Raw genomic sequence first — 26,205 nt, 5'->3', positions numbered from 1 at the left:
CCACACTGGCTGTCTTATGGAATATCCTGAATGGTGACAGATCAAGGTGTTGCAGTATGTGACCTTCCAAGGTAGCCAGAAGACGCTTGATTGGAATTGATCTTGCTAGTAGCACTTGGTGGGAGCAGTGCCGGCTGTAGGCTTTTGAGGGCAAGGCACCCTCAGTGGGCCCCTCCCTCAGTGAGTCAACCTTTCCCTGGCATTCTTATTGGCTGCTACTGTTCCCCATCTTCTTTTGTCACCGTTGCTACCACTTGCTTGCTTGATAGCCAGTGAACACCTAGCTGGCCTACTAGCATCTAGTGCTCCTCCTTCTCACCAATACCATTGCCTGGACCAGAGCAAGAGACAGCTGAACAAGCAGGCTGCAATGCGGGAAGCAAGTCCAGGGGACCCTTGTCAGTGAGCCCCTACTGGGATGTGGCCCTTCAGCAGATGCCCAACCGTAGCCACCCTCGATGCTGGCTCTGGGTGTGAGAGCAGATTTCCAGCCCTTAGGGTGGTCATTTATGCATTGCCCAAAAAAAGAGGAACTGCGCTATCAAAAAAGAGGACACCAATTTGCATAATATTTCCTTATGCAAATTTATATGTGTAGGTGCCTATGTAGAAAGGATAACTATAATTTAAATAGCAATGCAATCATTCTTGCCGTCGTCAAGAAGACTGAGCAGATGACCTGTGTGCCTGCTCAGTTTCCTATCCAGGTGGTGCCTGTTGATGAGCAACTTCAAGGACCCCTATGCCACCTTCTTGTGGTTCTTTGACTTAATAACAGATTTGGACTGGATAGATAGAGGACACCTTCAAATAGAGGACTGTCCTCCACCAGTTCTACAAAGTAGGAGGCTGCTGTAAAGAAGAACACCTGGCCACCCTCCCAGGCCTTTGTAAGTTCACTGGCATTGACTCAGCATGTCCACCCACCCACAAGTGTCCTGTGAGACCTACACTGCCATAGACATTAGGAAGGTTGTGTGCAGGATTCCCAGACAGTCTCCCATCCAGGCACTGATCAGATCTGGACCTGCTTAGCTTCACCAAAGTTGTTGTATCATAAACCTTCTGACTATGTTATCAGTTGCAAAGAGTGAAAGCAGGCAGAACAAGAACCTTACTCTTTACATTACATAGGAGCAAAGACACTGCTGACTGGCTGGGTGTTGTTCTTTTTCTAGAAAGTGGTAATGTTTGTGTATTTTTTAACCTGGGTTATGGTAATCTTCTTCACTTTCCTATTTCCTCCGAAGCACCTGACAGAAAGCCAAGTTATTTACCTGTGTCAACATTGAAAATTGCTGTTGCCTAGTACATTTTGTGAAAAACCAACAAACTCTTTTCAGTGCTGCATCTTATGTCAACACAGGCTATTGCCAGGACAAATAAATACAGTAGCATGGTGTGGAGTGGAATAAGGATCTTTAGTTCTTGTAGATCTTCCTGGAAAAGAAAAAGAAGGCCGTGCCCTTAGACTCTTGGCAGTTTTGTGAGCCCTGAGCAGCTGCTATATTGAGCAGCTTCAAACGTCCCCTGCTGCATATCAGAAATAGAACAGCCATGGAGCAGAACGCTTCCTGGACTGTCAATTTTCAGCTAATCCCTCGGAAAGAAAAATAAATAATCCAACATCAGTCACATGTAGAAAACCAGTATTGTGAACTTTAGATAAAAATGTTACACGGTAATAACAATCAATATTTTTTTTCAGAAAATTGCAGAAAATCCTTAGGGTGTAAGGATTTTGTTTTCATTTGGTCCTATTTTCCGCTGTGCAGAATACATGATGGAGGTTGTTAAACCTCAGCTTTGCCAACAGATTTTCTTCAGGGCTTCAAGTGTTTAGGGCAGGAATGGGGAGCCTGGGCCCGTGGGTGCAACACGGCCCCATGGCAACCTTGCATTACCATCCGGCCTGCCAGCTGTCCTGACTTATCTCTGATTGAAGATAAGGCATTTTCCCTGCTCCCCACCATAAACTCTAGGGGTTACTTTCTGCCTTTTATTCTGCCTTTCAAGCATTCACCCAGGTAAGCCTGGATGCCCAAATTGGATGCCTGAGTAGCTTCCCCCATCTCTCTCTCTCTCACACACACTCTACCCATAGCCATGCACCCATGTTAGGCAAGTGTCCTTATAAACAGCGCACTATGGCTTTTGGAGCAAGTACAGTGAGGCATTTTGTGTAGGCCGAGGTCACTGGCAGCAGTAATTCACACACCTAATGGCTTTGGCTCAGATTTGGTATCTTCCAACAGTGTAAACACTTTGTTTCCCTCATCCAGGGACCCAGAACGCCCAGCCCTTTGGTGTTCCCAGAATGGCCATGTCACCTTTTCCAAGCCCCACCCTTCCCTTCCCCCAACCTCAGATCATTTGGTGGTTTCGTTGCTTTTGTGTAGTTTCCCCAACCCCATTCTTAAGAGTTGACACGCCTCTCCTAAGGCTTAGTTACTGGCACGAAGAGCTTGAGCTACAATGTGTCCCACCCACCACCACCACCGGAACGCACCTCCACCCAAAAGCTTCTCCAAACTAGCATTTGTTTCTTAGGCTGAAAGAGGTTCAACACCCTTGCCCTAATCCCTATCTGTGTTTAGTGCTTTAGTACTGGAATAGCTTGACTGCATTTTCAAAAGTTGTTGGTTTGAGTCCCGCTTGCTACAAGTATCCAGGAGTCTGAGTCAAACCAGCAAATCTGGCAGCTTAACTTGGGCAAGTTACTCTGTGGATACCACAGGAAGCAGATAAACTGCTGGCCAGATCCCTGCTGTGCTTCAGCACCACCATTGTAGAAGGCCAAAGGGTACCATTTCAGATACCAACTCAGCAGGGATCAGGTGACACGAGGAACCAATGGTGTTCCATTTGTTCCCATAAAGCTGTTGACTCTTGCCTAGCCACTTAGTCTGAGGAACTCTTTGCTGTGTTATGAGTTTGGGGTCAGTCTTAGGGTGACCATATGGACAGGGCTTTTATAACTTTTAACAATTATATAGAAAAGGGAACTTCAGCAGGTGTCATTTGTATGCATGCAGCACCGGGTGAAATTCCCTCTTTGTCACAACAGTTAAAGCTGCAGGAGCCCTACAAATGACACCTGCTCAAAATTCCCTTTTCTATACAGGAACCCTGTCCTCCTTTTCATATGGTCACCCTAATCAGCCTAAATTACCTCTAGGGACCCTTTATAACTCAGTGTCTCTGAGTAAAAGAGATTGAGGATCTACACACACACACACACACACACACACACACACACTGTAATTCCTAAATGGGTGACCTTTTTGTTCTACAAGACCTGAGGGGGCAGGCTGAACCTGACACAAAAGGAGAGTGGCTTTTGTCTTGCAAAGAGATCTGCTGGGCAGCTGAGAGGAAGCAGGGTTTGCTTGAAGTGGGGTTGATGTAGGCCTGAACACAATGTAAATAAGCCTTTGTAAAGAAAGACCACGTATCTCCAGTGCCCTTCTTCTAGGAAACTGAAGTCTGAGCAAGCGCTGACCCCTGCAAGCCTGCTCCACCCAGGACTGGGGTGCAGGGACGCAACAGCTGCTTTCAGACTCAGCTTGATTGCCTGCCTGGTCAGTGCCTGTTCTGCCTCCAGACCACCAGCCCTGACACAAGGGACCAATTCCCACAACCAGGCTGGTATAGGATCGGTGAGGCACACAGAAGTAAAGGGAGACCATGAGTTGCAGAGATGTGTGACAGATCCAAGATGCAGAGTCACACAAACAGATTGTCGAAGTTGAAATCTACACGAGTTGCTCCTGCAGTGGACTTGTGCTAAAATGGCAGTCAGTAGGACACACCCTGAAGAATCTTTGAAAATCACTTGAGCCCAGACAGGCTGCTTCCAGATGTTGGGTGTGTAGTGAGCAACTCACAAGACTGGTTCAATGCATGCAGATCTACTGAGGGGGGAAAGGACATTGTGTGCTGAGGGACTTCAAGTGAAGTGAATCTTAGCTCTTTAGATTATGGTGGTGGAAGAAAAGGGTGCAAATCAGCATTGAAAGTGATAAAACGGAGTCCTGTTTCTTATTATTGTAGGAGATGTGAAGTGTTTTGGAGGAGACTGCTATGCTCTGGCTTTTGGTGTTCCTGCTGCGCTTATGGTCATAGCTCTCAGTAAGTAGCTCTCATTGATCCATCTTAGCTCAATGCTGTCTACAACCCTCAAGTGTTTTTTCCAGCCCAAAGGATTGCACCTGGGACTGTTTATTTTCACTGTATTTGTTCTACCACTGAGATACAGCCCTTCTTTTTCCAAATATGTTTCAAGAAACTGCTTTTCTCCCATCTCTTGGCACATGCTCTCCCAAGCAGCACCCCAATCTCAGGCCACCCCCACCTACCCCCGATCCCAGTGGGAAGGTATGATCTGCATTCCCTACCCACCCTTGTTTTGCTGGCTAGGGCATGCTGGGAATTGGACTTTTTCCCCATCTAAAGATGCATAGGATTGCACCATTAATTATTTTTGACATGGCTACCATATTCCAAGAAAGACCCTCTGGGCAGCTTACAGCAAATGTGATAATAAAGCATTAAAAATAAAATCACATAAATCAAATGATGAAAAACAGCAAACAAAGTGTAGCACAGGGATAAAACTGCGTATTATCTTTAATAATAATAATAATAATAATAATAATAATAATATAATACTTTAGCTGTCCAGCTACAAAACTCAGAGAAACAAATAAATAGAAATGTTTTAACCAGCTTTAAGTGCTTAATAGAGAACTGGTATGGTGGATTTCCCTACAGAGAAAGTTCTCTATTAATAAGGACACAATCAGTTAAATATCTATGCTCCTTCCGTAGCCATCAATCTGACCTCAGATGACAATTGAAATTTGGAGTAGGGCGGCATTTCTGTCCCTGATCAAGTGAATGGGTTCCATACAGGTATTTCCAGCATCAACACCTGCACACCTGCCAGGGGCCAGGGCGGGGCCATCCACAGCTGAAGCACCTCCAGGTTTGTGCAGTATGCCCTTGCTGAGCAGTGCCATTCACATGGCAATCATCAGCATATTGATGGCATTTAGCACCAAATCCCCTAATGACCACTCCCAGTGGCTTCATATAGATGTTAAATAATTTTGGGGACAAGCACCCCGTAGCTCAATTGCCAAGGGGGCCAAGAAATGGTGAACAAATGTTACTCTCTGAAAATGACCCCATAGGTAGGACTGGAACCACTGTAGCACAGCGCCTCCGATGCCCATCCCACGGAGTCGATCCAGGCGGATACCACGGTCAATGGTATCAAAAGCCAATGAGAGATGGGGGGAAATTAACAGGGATGCACTCCCCCTGTCCCTCTCTCAATAAAAGCCATCGATCAGGGCGACCAAGGCTGATTCAGTCCCGTAACCAGATCGGAACCCAGACTGGAATGGGTCTAGATAATCAGTATCCTCCAAGAGTGCCTTCAGTTGCTCCGTCACAACCCTCCCAAGTACCTTCCCTAAAAAAGGGGTGTTTGTGACTGGGTGGTAGTTGTGTAGTACCATTGGGTCCTGGGTGGGCTTCTTCAGGAGTGGTCGCACTACTGCCTTCTTAAGGAGAGCAGGGACCACCCTTTCCCATTGGGAAGCATTTATCACCCCCTGGACCCAGCCAGTCAAACCTCCTGGGCTTGCTTTTATAAGCCAGGAGAAACAGGGATCAAGAGGGCAAGTGGTTGGTCACATTGCTGCATGCGAGCAACCACTTGTTCATTCTTTGCCTAGATGGCATGCGGGGGTGGGGCAAAGTGTTGTGGTGAGGTCTGTGGTGAGGAAGAGAAAGATGAATCACGCAAGCATAAGCTGTGGGTGAACCAAGGGACAGCTGGGCAGAAAACACGGCCCAAACCAATCCATTATGTTTGACTCATCTCCAGGACCAGGTGCAGGTTAGGAACATAAGAACAGCCTTGCTACAGTACATCAGGCTGAGGGTTCATCTAGACCAGCATTGTATTTGCAACAGTGACAGAATGGCTCAAGACATTGTGCTGCCTGGGGTGGAACTGCAAATGGTGCCCCCATCCTGGACAACAAAGGCACAGTACCCAAGGCTGGCCAAACTATTTTGATGACTGAAGCCCAAAAGGACCTCTTCCCAATTCCCTGGGAGTAAACCTACAACAATAATGGAAATAATAACTAACATTTTGCTGCCCTTTTATGATGCCCCAAATCAGCTGCCTGGTTTTGTCAGCCACTTCACTCTGTCTAAAGGTACAGCCATCCCTGAACTTGGAGAATCTTGCAGCCAAGGCATGAAGCCAACAGCCCTTCTCCATCTCCTGTTGTTTGTCCCCAACATCTGGTATATCTAGCATTCAGAGGTCTACTGCCTCAGTCAGGATTGAAAGTTCAATTTAGCTTTTGTGGTTCATATTCTTTGAAAGACCCAATGTCCTCTATATATTTTTCTGAACATTTTAAAGCTACTAAGCTATGGTTTATGGGCCTCTGAAGAAGTGACTATCAAAGGGTCCCCTACATAATCTCCCCATAGTAACAGTGCCAGAAGCCAGCCACCCCCTAACTGAAGTATATAGGACATACAATGCTTTGCATGCAAAAGGTTCCAGGTTCCTTCTCTGGTATCTCCAGGTATGGTTGGAAAAACTCCTGCCTGAAACGTTGGAGAGCCACTGCCAGTCAGTGGGATAAGCACTACAATTCCCATAAACCCCAGTCAGCACGGCCAATGATCAGGGATTATGGGAGATGGTCCAAAACATCTGGCGAGCACCACATTGCCTATCCCATACTGAGCTAGGTGGACCAATGGTCTAACTCAGGCAGCTTTCTATGTTCTTATGTTCCATATCATTTCCTCTGGGATAAAGGTCTTTCCAATAAAGAGAAGATTAGGAGATGCAAATGGACAGCGGCTGATGTTACAGGCCTGGGTTTCTCCCCTGCCCCCATAATAGGCCCACAAAATCGCAGAAGCTTCCTGTTTACCACATGGTTTCTTTGTATTCAATTACTGAGTTTATTGGATGTCATCTGACATTGTTGTTTGAAAAAGTACATAACAGGGTAGTCAAGGGGAAACTCTAGCAAATGCTGCAGTTCCTTTTTTAAAAAATCTAGCAGAAATGGATTTGTTGCTGCTGTTGCTGCTGTTGCTGCTGCTGCTGCAAATACTTCAGTACTATGAGATGTGCATAGCTGGGTTTCAGATCATCCAAATACAGACATAAGATAATATTTCAGACTGGATTGGATTTAAGATTTTAACTCTCTTCTCCCAAAGTTTGGGGCATTCATAATCATGATGCCAGGAGAGAAGTATTCAAAGGGCCCAACAGCACAATGCCAGCCACAAAGTATTCTTATATCATCTTTGTGGATTTGTGTACAAGTAATCAATAAAACTAAAATAAAAATGAAAAATTAGGGGAGGGGTGGAGCAGGGGACCAGCAGAGGCTAGATCCACACTACTGCTTTATAGCGGTTTTGAAGTGCAGTAACAACTTTTGGGGCACAATCCACATCTCATATACCACTTTCATTGTGTTATATCCTGCCTTTTATTCCACATTCTAAATGATTTGATACAAAGTGTAGATCCGGCCTAAGCGTATTTTGGAAAAACACTGGGCAAAAGACACCCAATAAGAAAAGCCTCAAACCTTAAGCAATGGTTGTATAATTCAGGAATGTTGCTAACAGGGGGGAAGATGGTTGTACAGTCCAGGTTTCAGAGGAGAAGGTGATGTCATTTAATACTGGGAGAAAGGATTTCGAAAAAACATAAGATGAGCCCAATTAATGCACAACCAAGACACATAGGACCTATGGCAATCAGGTTAGGGAAAACTAGATGAACAAAGTTGCATTTCTTGTCTAAATGGTAATAGCTATCTATGGACCTCTCCATGAATAATAGGGGTGTGCACGGACCCCCCGCTCCGCTTCACTTCCAGATCCGCGATTTTCGGATCAGGCCGCTTCACTCCGCCCCCACTCCGCCCATGCCCACTCCAGTCCGCTGCGGAGCTCCGGATCGGAGCTCCGTTTCCCCCCCCCATAGGCTTTTATTAAGCTTAAAAAGTATACAACTTTTTTTCTGTGAAAGTTAGAAACCTCATGTTTGGCACCATGACACCTCATGGAGGTATACACACGCACGCCAAGACTCAAGGCAATCCCATCATCCCCTGATTTTTGGGGAATTTATGAAAATCCAACACCCCATTCACACCCCTTTCGATAGCTCCGTCAATTTGCACGTTAGAAACCTCAAACTCACCACCATGATAGCTTATCCAGGGACACACACGCACGCCCAGACTCAAGGCAGTCGCATCATCCCCTGATTTTTGGGGAATTTATGAAAATCGGGCACCCCATTCACACCCCTTTCGATAGCTCCGTCAATTTGCACGTTAAAAACCTCAAACTCGGCACCATGATAGATTATCCAGGGACACACACGCACGCCCAGACTCAAGGCAGTCCCATCATCCCCTGATTTTTGGGGAATTTATGAAAATCGGGCACCCCATTCACACCCCTTTCGATAGCTCCGTCAATTTGCACGTTAAAAACCTCAAACTCACCACCATGATAGCTTATCCAGGGATACACATGCACGCCCAGACTCAAGGCAGTCCCATCATCCCCTGTTTTTTGGCGGGGCTTAAACCTGCAGACATCTCAATGGGGCCATTTCAAAGGAAATCCCAACATGCCATGAATTGGGGAGTAGAGAGAAACCTATATGAATCTTCTTCCACACTTGAAAAATGGATTTGGAACTTCCAAAACTCCAAGTGAGCGCAGGAAGGACTTCTCCCCTGAGTCAAAGCCAGACACACACAACATCCCTGCGAGGCGGGCAGAGGAGGAGAGAGGGAAGGCAGGCAGGCAGCAGACATTTCTGGGGGCATAAGGAAGTGAGCCAAGGATAAGCCAGTAATGCATATAAAATGGAATAAATAAATAAATAAATAAATAAATAAATAAATAAACGAAGGAGGGGTGGAATTAAAAGCAGCAGTGTTGCTGAATAAACAACAAGAAGAACTTTTAAAAAAAGGTTATATCTGTCTTTTACCAGCAATAGGGGGACGTGCCCAGGGGAGGGGGAAGCAGCTGCCAATTTGACTGGTCAACCAGTCTTTTAAGAAGCAAGGCTGTCAGTTCAACTCATGAAAGCCATTGCTCCACCACGAGAGCTTTGAGAAATAGAACTCTCACTTCAACTCATGGTAGGCATTGCTCCACCGGGTTACTCTCTTTGGAAGGCTCTGATGGCCCTCCAAGTACAGGAGAGAGTGAGGGCACGTCCACATGGGATGCCCTAGGGGAGCTCATCCCCTTGCACCACATGTATTCAGTTGTTCCCCAAAGTTAGGGTGGGTAGCACTGCTGTGTGTTTCCTATCTGTTAGTATGATTTCAGGTTGTGTTAGTGCATTTGGTGGAGCTACTGTTTTAAAAAAAAACACTGGGAAAACTCCGTTCAGAGTAGAAAGAGAAGTTTCCCAGAATCCCAAGTTACCCGTTTTGCCTATCCCCTCCTCCAACTTTGGGATCATGTGATCATGACCGGGAGTTGACTCTGCCCCTCAGCCCTTCAGAAAAGGTATTTTTCCCACCGGTTTTTAAAAAAATTCTAGCACACGAACCGCACCACGCAGAGAACTGAGAGTAGTCTCAAAATGACCCCCATCCATGACTCTCCAAGCACAAGAATTTTCAGAAAGATAGCTTCAAAAACAACACAGTTATCCCCCTTTCTTTTCCGCAATGCAATCCTATGGGCGAAATGTTTCAAGATGGTGATCAGATCGGACAGCGGAAACCGGAGCACTCTGAAAATGGGTGCTTCTCTTCGCTTTGCTTCTAGGGGTCTGCGGTCCGCTTCTACTCCGCCTCTGGGCAAGGCGGAGCTGGCCAATTCACTCCTGCTTCTGCGCTTCTAATCAGAGCGGAGCACATGCCTAATGAATAAGTCCATGGGCTGGGATTCCCACCCACCCACCCACAGAGTTCTAAAGCAGTACTCTTGGGAAGTATCTAATGATGGATTTGCAGAATCAGAAAACAGCTGGGCACCCAATTTTAGGCAATCTTCTTTACATACTGCAGCCTTCCATACTGTTCTGGACAGTTCCCCAAACGTAAGGACCAGCTTTTCAGGCGGCTGCAGTAGGTAGGAGCAGTGTGTACAAAAATTAGTGCCTTGCCTTGTACAAACAGATGTGCTTCTCACTGGTGCAAAGCCACCACTGGAAACAACTCCTTTTTTTTACATTTAAACTACAATTCTTTTATAGTTGTGTTTATTGCTGGAAATGGAATATACAAAAAGACTCCACTGCAAGGAAATATCTTACTTGAAGTTTGCAAATGCATTTGGGTAAGTATACAAATTCATGGTTCTAAGCCTGTAAAAGCATATTTCTCCATACGCACACACAAAAGGTTTATTATTCCCTCATTCTTTTAGAAGATAAAGAATAGGATGGTGGCAGTGAAGGAGAGGTTTAACAATAGACGTCACTGAGGCTGGTGATGCTACAGGCTGCTATAGGCCAAAGCATCAGGAAGGCCACAAGTTGCCCACCCCTGATCTAGAAGAAGATGGGTGTAATGGGTTATAAGATGGTTTCAGGTATTGTAAAGATTTTGAAACACCCAATAAAACTTTAATCTTCTTCTTCATCATCATCATCATCATCATCATCATCATCATCATCATCATCTTTTTTTAAAAATCTACTGCGTGAATAATTGGGGCCATCTGTTTAATTGAGTAATGCTTTAAAACCAATTAGTCTATTCAACATCGCAGCCCTATTTAGTATGCATGTTTGTCAGAAATGTCACTCATCTCGAGCCAGTTGGGCACCCTGACCAGTCAGTGACTGGCATGCTTTAGCAGCTATTGGGACCTCACATCCTCGCAGGGCCCACTGCTAAGACCTTCCCTAGACTCCCTGTAAAAGAAATTTCCAGCCTGGTGCTCTGAGCAGCATCTGGCAGCTGTAGCTAATACATTTTCCCCTTTTTTAACCATGGTGGGGGAATTTCAGGGGGGAAATGGGTGGGGGTAGGTTTAACCCCCTCCTGGAGCACCATGGTCCTGATCCAAATAATCTGTGCAAGTCCTTTATATCAGTGATTCCAAAAGCCAGTATTGGACAAGGGACTTAATTCCAGTAGCCATTCAGGCCCCAGGTTAGTACACATGAATATTTTTTCCAACTCTTTTCAAAGCCTAAGTACCTATTGGAGCTTAACCAGAAGGCTTTGGGCCAAATGTTTATTGGCTCTATAACATCCAAACTGACTTCTTACCATCCATCATCCTGATTAGTATTACTTTATCCAGGATTGAGGTCACTATGACAATTTATACAGCAAGGCATTTGCGGCTTTTTAAGCTGAGAGAAAAGATGACTCAGGGTTGTAATATGATGGACAGCTAAGGGAGAGATTACACCTCTCCTGCCCCCGCCCCCAGCAGCATATTAGAATTCAGGGTCACCCAAAGAAACTGCTTGGTGGTACTAGATTCATTACAGACAAAAGGAACACCTTTCTTGTAAGACCATTAATGCAAAATTATCTTAAGAAATTCATTAACACAAGATCTGATGACAGCCACTGCCTTAAGATGGTTTAAAAATGGATTCGACAGCTTAATAGAAGATGGGTCTCTCAGGCTGCTTCCAAGGATGTCAACACATTTCATTCATTAGGACTTACGTCTGAGAAGACTCGCATAGGATTGCACTGTCAGTGGCTGCTAGCCATCACAGCTAAATGGAACATCAGTGTCCCGAGGCAGTATAACTAGTTGTTGGGCCAAGCACGGTCATCATGCCCTTTTCATTTGACAGAATGTTGGATTAAATGAAATGATAGAACAAAGGAGTACTTACGTCCCTACTTCTTAAGGATGGAGAAACCTTTCTCTTAACATCTTTATTTCACAGATCAGCATTTCACAAATAAGGGGGCAATGCAGACATATGGTCGGCCATCTATAGAGCTGCCTAATACTTAATAATTCCAGTGCTCCATTTCACAGACTTCTCTGTGCCCTGTCTGGTAGCAGTTAAACATCGCCACCTCTTTCTTTCTTTTTTGGCAAAAAGAGAGTGGGAGGCTAAGAACACTAGGAACAAAATCATAGGCGATTGCCTTTCCCATACTTACAAAATGAGATTTGTTTAGCTGGTATTGATGGCTGCTAAACCCAGGATCTTACACACCCACAAAGCATGCCCTTTTCTTAGATAATGGCCTAATCTACACCTGGAGGCCTTCTGGGAGTGGGAAGGTATGATCACGGTTGTTTTGCGCTTCTGGAAACATCCCTCAGGGGTCACACATGAGCAAGTTTCCCCAAAAGTAAAGGAAGGCCGTTCTGGAGCATTTTTATTTATTTTTTACTAGCAGAGACATGTGCGCAACAGTGTGGGCGCGATCCTGTGTGAAGGCACAATTTTAAAAAAAAATACACACAACAAACTCGGTGCTGGAAGGTGCTGAGAGCCATTGCTAACGTGGCAAAAATGTTCTCCCCCTCAGCCCCAATGCCCACGGACTCTCCCTGCACAGCTCATTGCCCATTTCCTGAGCCCCACTATTCATGGGGAAGAGGGAGGACCCCAGGAGGGAGAGCCACACCGCTTGTGGACCTCAGGATTGTCCCGAGACTGGAGAAAAAATGGGGCAAAAGTAGTCCCAGATATCCTGGGAGAACTCAGTGGCCATCCCTGGTTCAGCCTGGGATCAGCTGTGCAACATTTGGACCCGCAGGGACGAGCTTGAGTCCACCCCAGGATAAATGTTAGCTGTAGATTAGGCCAATGATGTTATTTATCTCCCATGGAGATTGATCAACAGAAAGGGTGGGACTTGATTTAAGGCATGAATGTAGAACAAAGAAAACAAGATCAGATAGTTTAAGTAATGATGGGAATAAATGTAGCAAGCTTTTGGTAGTGGACAAAAGGATAACTTGTTAACCAACTCAACCCTGTTAATTGCTTCCTTTTCCCTCTAGTTTGCTTTTACAAACCGGATAAAAAATCGCTCCCGGCAGATACCTAAAAGGGGGCACTGGCTGGATTGGGCATCAGAAAAATACTCAGTAAGTTAAATATATCTATCTATCTATCTGAATATAAAAGATAGAAAAACTACCAATAGAGTATTTTTTAATATATATTGTACGCTTAATGCTTTGGCTTCTGCCCTCATCAATAGCTGGGCTGCTAAATGTGTATCACGAGTGGAGAAGAATGTTCCTTAGTATAATGCTTATGAATTGTCCTCCAGGTTAAAGCTATTTGCACTAAGAGTTCTGAGTCTGTAGATCCAGAAATTACCCCTTTTGTAAAGCATATCAGAAAACTCTTGACCTGGTGCCAGAAATATAACAATGTTGGCATCAGGTGAGCCTCATCAGGGAGATTATTCCATAATTGCGGGGGGCATAGTGTATGGGTCGGTTCATGTTGGGAGAGGCGTTCTGTCAGGTATTGTGGTCCCAAGCCATGTAAGGCTTTATAGATGCATGTAGTATTAGTTTATCTTCCTTATAGTACATTCATGGCACTTACCGTACAGTTGTTCATTAGAACCATATATTGCATAATTCTGGGAAACTGGACTACCCATAATATGCATATATGTAGCTTTCTTTTTGTCAGCTTCCTAAGTCGTTGCATTGAAAATGTTCAACACACCAAAAAATTGTATGGATTGGGAGCCACCAGAACAATTAATACCAAACGGGTGTACTTTTACAGCATGAAAGTTGACATTATGGAAAGCATAAAACATAAAGATCATCTCTATGTAACAAGATTATATTGCCTGAGATTATTATACTGTCTGTTATAACTATAATTATGGAATAATTATAATTATTATAATGTCATAATTGTAATGTTATAATTATTTTAAATTATATTGTCTCTTAGGCAGGGCCAATGAGAGTGTGTGCCAGGAGGGCCATTTGGCCTAAGCCTCAATCTGAAAGGGGTCCTGACATTTTGACACTTGTTAATTTCTTAGCATTTGATAAGTTCCACAACTTGCCTTTATGTGCATGCCTGCCAGACCAAAATGTAACATAGACTCTCAGCTTGTACCTGCAAATTTAAGCAAATAAGAGTTTTGATTTGGTAAATGATATAAACATTTTGTTAGCTGATAAAGATTTTGTCATACTAAAGAGTTTAAAATGTTCATAAATATTATTAATAATACATTGGTTCTGATGGCATAAGGTAAGACTGTGATGAATGTATCCTCTCAGATCAGCGTATGTAAACAAAACACTACTTATGGTTTGTCCTAGATCAAGTGAATATTGAACAGTAGAGAATTGCTACATTTTATTGTCTTAAAGGTTTTATATCTAGCTGACTAAGGAATTATTTTTATATGAGAAATCTTCATGATTATCTTCATAGGGTAACTAAAAGAGTTGGTTGGTTGGTTGGTTGAGCCCTACTTTGGTAGCTTGTCAATGGGCTTTATTAGTCTATAGGCCAAGATTCAAAGTGAAAATTTGTGAGGACTACCTTCAACAGTGAGTTTCATGAGAACACACATTTTGAATTTTTGGACATTATCCCTCTAACTGTATCCATTGAGTGTGCTTTCTATATATGTGTGTGCATATGTGTGTGTGTCTGGGGGGGGACAACAAACAATACTGCACATAATGAAAACTCCGCAGTGGCAACAGGATATTTCAACGTCACAAAAACACAACTATGTTGCATGGAAATCAGCCAGTACGACAGCATCAGCTAAAAGTTCGGATGAGAATTTACTCTTAACTGAACTCTCTACAGAAACTAACAACTGGGAAGGGGCAGACTTCTTGAGCATGTTCTGAATGTCACTCTTTTTCTTTCTGAATGGGGACTGGCCTTCCAGCCAATGTATTGGTGATCATGCAAATGGAAACTTTCCAAAGCTCCTCAGCAAATATGACCCCCCTTTTATCAGAGCATGTATCTCGGCATGTCTTTCAGATATCTCAGCCTGGCTGCTTCATCGTCGTTTGAAACTTAACATGGCAAAGACTGAATTGCTTGTTTTTCCTCCTAAACCTTCTCCTCACCTCTCATTCTCTCTTACTGTCAACGATGTCACGCTTACTCCGGTCAAGGAAGCTCGTAGTCTTGGCTTTATATTTGACTCCTCGCTCTCCTTTACTCCTCACATTGAGGCAGTAGCTAAATCCTGTCGTTTCTTCCTATATAATATTGCCAGGATTCGACCATTTTTGTCTGTCTCTTCTGCCAAGACTCTCGTTCACGCACTGGTTATCTCTCGGCTGGACTACTGCAACCTTCTTCTCTCTGGCCTTCCTTCGTCTCACATCAGTCCGCTGGTCTCTGTCCACCACTCTGCCGCTAAGATCATCTTCCTGGCCCGCCGCTCTGACCATGTCACTCCACTTCTGAAATCTCTTCATTGGCTTCCAATTCACTCCAGAATCCAATATAAACTTCTCCTGCTGACCTTCAATGCTCTTCACGGTCTAGCTCCTGCCTATCTCTCCTCTCTCATCTCACACTATCGCCCCGCTCGGGCTCTCCGCTCCTCTGATGCCATGCTTCTCGCCTGCCCAAGGACCTCCACTTCCCTTACTCGGCTTCGTCCTTTTTCTTCTGCTGCCCCTTACGCCTGGAACGCTCTTCCAGAACACTTGAGAACTACAAACTCAATCACTGCTTTTAAAACTCAGCTAAAAACTTTTCTTTTCCCTATAGCCTTCAAATATTGAGTTTGTTCTGACTCTATACTGTTAGCTTTACCCTACCCGGTGCCTGTTTACACTTCCCTGTGCCTGTTTGCATTCTCCTTCCCTCTTTATTGTTTACTACAACTTATTAGATTGTAAGCCTATGCGGCAGGGTCTTGCTATGTACTGTGTTATCTGTACAGCACCATGTACATTGATGGTGCTATATAAATAAATAATAATAATAATAATAATAATTAAACATGGTCAAGAACTGCAAGAGAGTCAAAAGCACATATAAATAAGTCCATTACCTCCCCACATGCATACAAAGTGAATTTATTGAGCTATGTGGGCCATTCGTACAAACAAATTCTTGATGAGATTCAAAATGTCAAGTATTTTTCAATCATTGCTGATGCCACTCTAGATTGTTCTCAAAGGAAAAGGTGGCTATGGCTATTCGATATTTTAATATTGTAGGCAGCTCAACATTTTCAATAGAAAAAAGATTTGTTTGTTTGATAATTTCATGGGGGGGAACTGTGGTGGTGGTGGGGAAGGCTTGCTGTTCAAGTGGTAGCGATTCTAGAAGGTTTTAAGTTAGTTTTTCAAGTCTGCTTTGGTCAAACTTATGACAATGGCTCTAATATGGCTGGGAAGTACAAGGTGTACAACCAGTTCAGGTTGAGCATAATGGAAACTGTATTTTCTCCAGGTATGGAAACTACATGCTAAACCTTGTAGGTGTTGACTGCGCTGAATCATGCAAAGAGTCAGTTAGTTACTTTAGAACTGTACACATACAATCTCTTCAGTAGCAGTCCACAAAGATGGGAAATTCTGAAGCATAAAATAATAATGTAATAAATAAATTCTGAAGCATTTATTCAGAAATTTTATTCAGAAATAAATTCTGAAGCATTTATTTATTACAAAATAAATAATTTATTCAGAAATTTTATTCAGAAATAAATTCTGAAGCATTTATTTATTACAAAAATGTAATAAATAAATAAATAAATAAATAAATAAATAAATAAATAAATAAACATGTTTCTGTTTTACTGCATGGGATGTTCAGAACTGTAGGTGGCCCACATGGGTAGATGGTGTTCAACCAGTTGCACAGCGTTTGAATTCAGTGGAAAAGGCCTTAAATGAGTTTGAATCTCTCAATCTTACTGCCCAGGCTTAAACTGAACTTCAGTCTGTTCAGAAGCACATGTCCAAATTTGAATGAATTCTCATGTTATTTTGTGGATTAAGCTACTTACAATGATCCACCATATTATCAGGTAACCAAAGCACGCGTTGCTACACTTCAGCTATTGGGCGGTATAAAAATGCATCAAATAAATAAATAAATAAATTGATGGTGAGCGGGATAATACTGAAGGCCTTGTCAATGACATTCAACAGATTTGTAAACAACAGGATACAATTCTGACCGAGGCCTTAGCTAGACCAGCGGTTATCCCGGGCTAATACCCGGGATCGCCCCTGTGCATCCAGTTGACGCACAGGGGATCCAGGGATCAGGGAGGGATCATCCCTCCCTGGCCCAGGGATACAGCCCTACACTTTGGGCCCAGTTTTTCCCGTGGTCTCAGGCTGAGCCCGAGACCAGGAGCGTGTGGCCCGTTTCCGCATGTAGCTGGGAGCCACACACGGGCACAGTGCTCCTCAGCATTGCACCCATCAGGGCTAGGGTGGAGGGAGTGGGGAAAGCTTTTTTTTAAAAAAAAAACACTTACCTTTAGTAGCTTGAGCGTTCATGCACAGCTGGCCCTTTAAAAAAATGTTTAAATGGCGGGCATGATGACTCTCTTCTCGAGGTCATCGTGCCTTACGTGTAAATGAAGGTGAGATCTCGCGATAATCACATCACGGGATCTCTCCTCCTCCGTCGCGGACTTAACAGTAGGTCTAGCAAAGGCCTGAGTCCAAATAGAATGTCATCAGCTGGGGGGAAATCGTGGTTCTCTACTGTTGCTTCACTGCCCCCACTCCTGTCTCACCTTACTTCTTCTTTCTTCCTGGAGAAAAAAGAGGAAGTAAACACAAATCACATGGCCCCTTCAGCACACAGCAGGAAATGGCAGCACATTCTGTTAACAAAAAGAGAAAAGAAAAAAAGAAAAGAAAAGAAAAAAAAGACAGATTAAAAGGGGTCCATTTTGTGATGGAAAAAAGGCAAGAAGGAGCAAGGAGGCGGACGGTAGTGTCTAAAGAACGTGCAAAAAATCTTGAGTGGGCAATAGTGAGCGTGTAATGAAACTCTTGTCTGATGAACCCCATAGTAATATAGAATATTGGTATTTCATCTCAGTTCTCCACCAATTGTAACTTTCCTACTGAATCTGATGCCCTTGCAGCATTATAAGGTCAATGTCTTCTTTGTCATCATTGACTCTATTCAATCTTTCGTCAGATCTTACACATCAATTGGAGTCACTGTGACTCATTTGTACCCTTTTTGGTTTTCTTTAGGACTTCAACACATTGAGTAATGAAGATCTACTTTCTGCAGCTGAACTATTTTGTGCGTTTTATTTTGTTTTCATGAGTTGTCATATTCATTTTTATCATGGCTAAGGGCCTCAAAAGCTGGAAGTGCCCCAAGCCTCTCTGGACCTTTTAGATGGGGTGACCATATGACAAGGAGGACAGGGCTCCTGTATTTTTAACAGTTGTATTGAAAAGGGAATTTCAGCAGGTCTCATTTGTATGCATGCAGCACCATGCAGCTCTTCATCACAAGGGTTAAAGCTGCAGGAGCCCTGTCCTTATTTTCATATGGTCACCCTCCTTTTAGTGGGCCTGTTGTTAGTTTCCTGTTTTGAACTTTGCTTTGTGTTTCCCTTCACAGAACCAACTGATCGCTGAAGTTAAAATGGTGACACGAGTCCTGTTCCTCTTTATCCCACTGCCAATGTTCTGGGCTCTTTTTGATCAACAGGTAATCTGCACCAATACAGATTTTATTGCATTCTACAGCTCTGATCTCAGCATCTGCATGAGACCAAAAGGCTAATTTCACTAGTGACTTCCATTTTTGTCAATAACACCGAGGTTTTGCTTTGTTTTCTATTTGCCTAAGGCAGCAAATTATCTTGGATCAATCCTAAGAATTGGATATTACATGGGAAATTCTGAATTTGATCCCATTTTAAGGCTTGCATGCCTTCTTTGGTTGTGTGCAAACTTCTACTTGTAGCTTCAGCTTTTGTTTGGTTTGCTGGATGTAACTCCACTGATTTCAGCCTATATTGGGGGTTATTTTAGTTTTTACAGAAAGGGATGGCAAGGTTTTGTGTGAATAGGTAAGTAGGGAATGCATAGGCTTTCAATTGATTGTAGTGATTCTGTATATTAAAGATGCATGTTTAACCTGCCTTTCCATGTTCTGAATTTTAATATTAGATAATAATTTCTGGCCCTTTATGTAATTTTAATTGCTTTTATCAGTATTGGCCATTAAAGGAAAGCTTAGACTGACATTTAAAATATATAAATACTACACGCCACACACTATAGAGTGACACCATGGAAATTATTAGTCTATAGGTAGTTTCTGATGGGATAAATCAAGGCCCACCTTTTCCTTTCTAAAATTGCAACAAAATTACAAATTCTCCCCTACTATATTTAAACTTTTAAAGGAGAAAAAGTAAAGAGAATTGCACATTCTCTTCATAGTTGTTACTTTGATAATAAATAAAATCTACTTCTCTATGTGGTTATCCCGTCTTCTTTTGGAAAGGTCATACAAGCAATTATCCATATTTTCAGACAATCATTATATGATCCATTATCTCACATACATAGAAAATGGCTAGATCTACACTACGGCTTTAGAGTGGTATTGAAGTGCACTGATAACTGTTGGGGCCTGTGACACATTCCATATACCACTTATGTAGTGTTATTTCCTGTTTTTTATTCCACATTATCCAAAATATCTCAACAAATGTCATTGTGTGTCCTAGGAGGTATAAATGCGCAAGAGATATATAGTGTTACCATGATGGGATCATAATGATTTGACACAAGGTGTAGATCTGGCCTATGACATTTATTGTTGTCTATTCTCCACTTTTAGGGTTCTAGGTGGACGCTTCAAGCTACTAAAATGAATGCCGACTTTGTAAGTTGATAAGATTTATTCAAGACAGTGATATTCCTTTTTTAAAAAAAACTGAAGTCACTGTTTTAAAAATGATGGGCTTGCAGTGTATTAAAGGGTCACACTTCTATTGATTAAAAAATAAATACAACTTTAAAGAGACAATATTTATAGCCATAATGTTGGGGGGAGGGGTAATTGCAGGAAGTGAGAGGAATATAATATGGAACTGGAGAGGAACAGAAAATATCCCCTAACATTTTGGCTCACTGAGATTCAAAGGGTTTAGAAAGGGGCTATGGCTCAGTGGTAGAGCACCTACTTTGCATGCAGAAGGTCCCAGGTTTGGTCCCTCGCATGTATACATGGGGCTGGAAAAACTTCTTCCTTGCCTAATCCACACCTACTCGCAAGGGGGAAGGGGTGGTTGTGAATTTTCCTGCTTCTGTGATCATCACTCACAGGGCACATGCAGAGGAAGTTTCCCACAAGTAAAGGAGAGCCGTTACGGGAGAACGTGTGTCCCCGACAGTGCTTCTGCATGTGGATCAGGAGAAGTGGGTGAGGATATGCAGATGGCATGTCTATGGGATATATAATGAATCGGGAGGGATGAGCACGAACGCAAAATCACAGTTATGCATGGGGTGGATAGGAGGTCCAGCGATTATGCAATGCTGCACAGAAATATGTTTGTGTTAAAAATATATATACATGATTCGCACCACAACAACACCAATAACCAATGTGCCGAAAATGGCGGCTGGGTCCACTCCCACACACCTCCAAAATCACTGGACACACCCCTCACAGTGGATTGAGGCTCTTGTCATACTCACAACATTCCTGTGAGGTGGGTTATGCTGACAGTCACTTGCCCAAGGCCACCCAGTGAACTTTAAAGATGAGTGGAGAGTTGAAATTAGAGCCAAGTCCAGTAACCTCTCCTCTATACTGCACTGGCTTTCCTACTTCTCAGAGGAACTGTGTTGGAAGGTCAATCATGTTCAGTGGGAGGGTTGGCGGAACCCATAAATGTCCCCATAGATATATGGGACAGCCCACAGACCTGGTGTGAGAACCCAAGAATAGTTTCGGCAGAGAGGAGCTGGGGAATGTGTGACAAATCGTAATGTACGATAAGGGACTTGGCTTTAGAAAGAGCATAAAGACATCATTCAAGTGCCTGTCCCAAGGGATAATTTTGCATTCAGTAACCCACATCCAGAACACACAATAAATCCTTTTCTGATTAATTCCATCTCTGAGATGACCAAGACAAGGATCAGGTAGGGTAGTTCCAGTAGATCATTATTGAAACGTCAGATAAATGCTCATTATACATTATGTCATTCATACATGGACACTCTCCTCTATTAAACAAATACTGTATCTCTGTATTTTAAACAAATACTGTGTCTAGTCCCACCACTGTCTAGAGATGCTGCCCAAAGAGAGCTGGGTCTGGTAACAGAACAACATTTTCAGCTATGGGATCTCTGTTATGTTCAGCAGATGGCTCACTTCTAAAACATTGTTCCTTTCATGTCAAGGAGAATGTGAAGTCAACCATAAAAATAAACACTGAGCCACTGGGAAGTCACTTCAGCTGTTTTCCCCACCTCCCCCCTTGTGTTAGCTGTCTGCTTCACTGATGTCAGTTCTGCCACAGTTGCCTTATTTCATTTGCTAACCAGTTTCAATGCCATTATATTTCAGGGAGGATTTGTCCTTCAACCTGATCAAATGCAGGTAGGGTAATGAGTTTCAGCAAGTGCCTGTTCCGCTATCTCTTTACTCCCATTGATTACACTAGTGTTTTCAATGGGAGTAAAACATTTGAAGTGTTTAACAACTTTCTAAATGTAATCACAGACTGTACCCTGGCATTCTGTCACCACCAGTTGTGAATGGTATGGTCATGAGGACAATCATACTATAAAACAATGAATTCTTAATTTTTTTTTGCTTTTTATTCATTTAAGTTACATTTGTTTTGTTATTCATTCATTCAAAGTACATTGATTTTCATTACTCATGTTGATTTTTGCTGTCTCTTTTTTGTGTTTTCATTTATTTTTTCATTTGTGTATTCATTTATTTATTTGCAGTGGTTTATGGTGGTGGAAGCAATGGAGATTATTTGGGCAGCTGCCATTTTATTTTCCTTGAATGCCATGGACATTACATTATTTTGGAAAATTTGGGGTGGGGAACGGAAATTGCCCCCCCCCATATTTATGTAACATCCATGGTTATTCTGGAAGAATAAAATGGCAGCTAGCAGGAGGTGGCTTCCAAATTCAGCTGCTGCTACTGGAGAAAAGTCAGCCCTTTCAACCCCAAATGGGTGATAAATGGATATGAAATGAACCCATTCATACCATTTATGACTCATGTTATTAGTTTCATAATAAATGAAAGTGAATGGACCCTATGAATGCACACCCATAAGATATATCTAAAGGCAGGAGAAATTCCCAAAGTATGGATTAAATGAGAATTGCAAAGAAGGGTCCAGATTGTTTCCCTGTATCCTTCCTCACTGTTTTTCAATGGCCATGCAGTGTAATCTCATGCACTTTTCCTTAGAAGTAAGTGGTTCCTGTGTTCAGTGGGGCTTACTCCCTACTAAATATGTTAAAGGTTGCAGCATTAATTATAATGAATTTCTAATCTCATGCATTCTTTGACATTTCAGTTCTTAAATCCTCTCTTGATCCTTGTCTTCATCCCAGTTTTTGACTTTGGGCTCTACCCCTTGATAAACCTGTGCAAATTTAATTTCACGTAAGTAGCTGACCAACAAATACTATTGTGTTCACACACACCTTTTATTTTTAACAAAATACACTGCAAAACCATGTGCGTGCACACACTCTTCCTCTAATAGGCTGAAAACATCTAAGTCTGTTATTAGCCATCAAGTGATAAGTAACAGAAGGGAGAATCTGCAGAAATTAGCTTTTAATTTCTAGAAAAACACATATTCTGCATTAGCTTCCAGGCAGTAAAAATTCAGGCAGTTTGTCCTGTAGAGTTTAGATATTCCCTTGCAGCAGGAGGAAAACACATATGCAGACTCCAACCGCTGCTAGTTTTAGCTGTCTATGGGGGAGGCCCCAATATTTCTAATACCCCAATATCTTTCTGCAAGCAACGTGTAGGGGGGTCTTCACCAACTGATCCTCCCTTCCCACCTGCACTTCACATCATTTAGGCCCGAGGGGATATTCACACACAGACAACCCACTTTGAAAATATCAGTCCTGATAGGAGCTTCGGGAGATGTGCAATTTATTTCTTACATCCCTTCAGCTCTTAAAGCTCAATCACCCGAGGCAATTTTTCTGCCTGTCCCCCCAGAAGGGAGTTGGAGGTAGATCATCAGCGGTGCTTTCCTCCATCCCACACATTAACGAAATGCCAAGCAGCCTCCTCTCCTAAATGAGCTAAGAGGAAGATAATATGAAACCTGCAAGGATGGAGCATTTTTGCAAAAGAGCATATCAATTTGAAAGGGCCTGGGTTATATCCTCCTAATAATATAATGTGGAGGGTTTAAGTTAAAGGATTTCTGGATTCAGCAGTACCAAATTAAAATGCTACCTGTTCATATAATAAGCTTAATAGGCAGTGATCTTGGACTCTCAGGAAAGGCATGATTAATTTTAAATTACCCATTTTAGTAATTAAGTTACATTTATTTACTCTCAGGCCCATTAAAAAGATGGCAACCGGCATGATCCTTGCGGGCTTGGCATTTGCAGTTGCAGCTGTTGTAGAACTCAAGATAGAGGTAAGCACTGAACAGCTGCATGCAAGGAGGTAGAGATACATGCTTTATACACTAAAGAACCAGGGGCCATTTTCCCGACATGTTTTATATTATTGGCTGGTGAACACTTGTTTCCAAAGACACCATGTTCAGAAGTTCTAATTTCAGATCTGAGGTTGGACATAATGAATCTGTAAATCAGTGATAACTGATCTGGGGCAGTTGAGATAAATAATGACTGAAATTCTTGGCATCCCTACCTATAATGTTGCTGGCCTAACAATCTTTCTTTTAATCAGGAAAATGCGATGCCAACACTAGTTCCCAGAGAAAGTTACATTCAGGTTCTGAATTTGGCAGACAGCAATATTGAAGTGGCGATCCAAGATTATGACCTATTTGGGCAGCCCATCAAACCTTTTCAGGTGAGCCTTCTTTCCTGTTTTATGGCAGCAGATCCAGTATGATTGTTCCTGATTAGACAGAAGCAAAGCACATGCAATTTTGGTTTGTTCTGTACTTGACACCTTGGACATACTTCTTAGTGCATCGGTCTTTTGCCCATTGTCAGGCATTTTGTTGTAAGCTTCTGTATGACAAAGGAAGCATCAATTCCTTCATATGTTCAGAGGAACAAGAAGATTTGACCTTCTTCCCCCTGTGTCTATCCTGCCATATGGAGTGGTGGCACGTATCTACAGGGCGCTGTGCCTTTGACAGCAGCCCCACCTCCCTCCCCAGTGCATTTCAACAGAAAAGGCACAGATGGCGGACTATATTTACTTATAATTAGGGGAAAAGGTTAATTCTTCAGGGATAAATGTGTGCCAAAAAAAGGCCTTTTATACAATCTATGTTTCCCACTGCTCATGCTCAAGTAGCATTTCATTTTAGATCTGAAAAGTACATGCTCGAAGAGGAAAAAATAAAAATAAATGCACATGAAGAATATAAAGATCAGGTTCGTTAACTTTAAACTCTCTTTGAAAATGTAGCTCTTTCCCTTTTTCATCATCCTAAGATTATTATGTGGAAGCTTGAGCATGCAGGGCATCCAAGTGATGTGTCTTTTTGCATGATTTGTTATGAGCAAACATTTAAGGAGGGAGTGCAAGTGATGCCACAGTCACAGACATCTATGCTTGTTTATGCTCAACTCCCATGTTGGTAGATTTTATTCATGCAAAAACTCAGGCTTCACTAGGGAGGTATGGGCTGAAACCTTGTCCTGTCCTCTTCCTGCCTCACCCTCTTTTGAGTTCGTGCACCCTTTTTCTTTTCTGTACTCCATTTATTTAGCTGTGAGAGCTAGTGGACTGGAGAGGCTTGGTAATGGAAATTGCTTCCACATTAGCAGTTCAATCCAGAGTTGCCACAATTTGTTAACTCAGTTTTTGGGAGAATCCAGTTCACATCTTTGACAAATTGGGTTATACCCAATTTATGATGGAGAGGGGGTATAAAATTCAGTTTTGGTGCCAGCCTGTCTTGTGTGGACAGGGTTATAGCTATCAAAGTTGTTCAGGGCTCCTTTTCCTTTAAAGTTGCTTTCTTTCAGTTTCTATTCTCTCATGGCTTTCTCTTGATGGATGAGGAATTAGAGATGAATTGATGAATTGAATAGCATATCTGGATTACCCCTTATTGTCAATTTCTTCTCCCGTGGGTTGGAGGCAGGGGGAAGCTTTAGATACTGATTTCATCCATTATTTTTTCTGGAAAATGACCTGCAATATGGGGATGCGAAATCCCACTACGTCCACCAAGAAAAAGGCACTTGGTGTGGATTGTGGGTCATAAAACTGCAGGCAACAAAACCCAATACAGATACTGCCTAACTGCAAAAAAAGGAAAAAAGGAAGGGAAAAAACAGGATATAAATGTAATAATAAATAAAATAAATAAATAATAATAAATAATAACCAGCACTTTTTCTGACAAATGTATTTCTTTTAGTATTTGTTTCTTTGTTGCAGAATGAGAATACATTTTTCCTTTCTTTTTCCTTAGGACCCTGCTGCATACTCCAAATTAATTCTGAAGAGTGACCAACAAATCCTTCAATTCAAGATAGAGTACCGAGGATCATCTTCCGCATTTAATCATATTGTCCAGGAAAAATCTGTGAACAGCTTAATGGTCTACAAGGATGAAAGAAGCCTAGCAAGCCATTTAGTAAGTATGGAAATCAAATGGGGGCAAAGTCATATATAGGGGGGGGGGGACTTCCAATAGTAGAAAGGCAATGTTGGATACAACCCATGATTACTCTCTATGCTTTTGCAAGTAGTATGGCATCTGCTCTAACGTCTGCTGGGTGGTTTTATGGCATCTGAGCTGCTAGACCTAATTTAAACTGCCAAATGCTGTAGTGGGAGATTAGAATAAAGCCTACCGAACGGAAATGCCCTGGAAAGATAGTAGACAATGAGAAGACATGTTCTCCAGAAGTCCGTCACATAAACCAAAGTTTGCAAAGAGGCTTTAGAATGGTGATGAGATGAACCAATTCAGTAATGTGATATATTGATTGCTTCCTTCAGCAGTTCAGAAC

General features: G+C 42.5%; 1 protein-coding gene across 1 annotated transcript in view; it reads left to right on the top strand.

Moving 5' to 3' along the window:
- The window catches only part of SLC15A2 (solute carrier family 15 member 2), an 84,125-nt gene that overhangs the window by 32,073 nt on the left and 25,847 nt on the right, over positions 1 to 26,205 (top strand). The window contains exons 7-16 of the mRNA XM_063118656.1: positions 4,054 to 4,131; positions 10,301 to 10,383; positions 13,042 to 13,128; positions 18,617 to 18,706; positions 19,850 to 19,894; positions 21,593 to 21,625; positions 22,575 to 22,663; positions 23,591 to 23,672; positions 23,951 to 24,076; positions 25,662 to 25,826. Coding sequence (XP_062974726.1) covers positions 4,054 to 4,131; positions 10,301 to 10,383; positions 13,042 to 13,128; positions 18,617 to 18,706; positions 19,850 to 19,894; positions 21,593 to 21,625; positions 22,575 to 22,663; positions 23,591 to 23,672; positions 23,951 to 24,076; positions 25,662 to 25,826 — 878 coding nt within the window. The remainder of the gene's footprint in view (positions 1 to 4,053; positions 4,132 to 10,300; positions 10,384 to 13,041; positions 13,129 to 18,616; positions 18,707 to 19,849; positions 19,895 to 21,592; positions 21,626 to 22,574; positions 22,664 to 23,590; positions 23,673 to 23,950; positions 24,077 to 25,661; positions 25,827 to 26,205) is intronic.

Source organism: Elgaria multicarinata, chromosome 2, assembly GCF_023053635.1.
Source record: "Elgaria multicarinata webbii isolate HBS135686 ecotype San Diego chromosome 2, rElgMul1.1.pri, whole genome shotgun sequence".
NCBI lineage: Eukaryota > Metazoa > Chordata > Lepidosauria > Squamata > Anguidae > Elgaria > Elgaria multicarinata.
The sequence above is the reverse complement of the archived record's forward strand: the minus strand, read 5'-3'. Positions and strand labels throughout refer to the sequence as shown.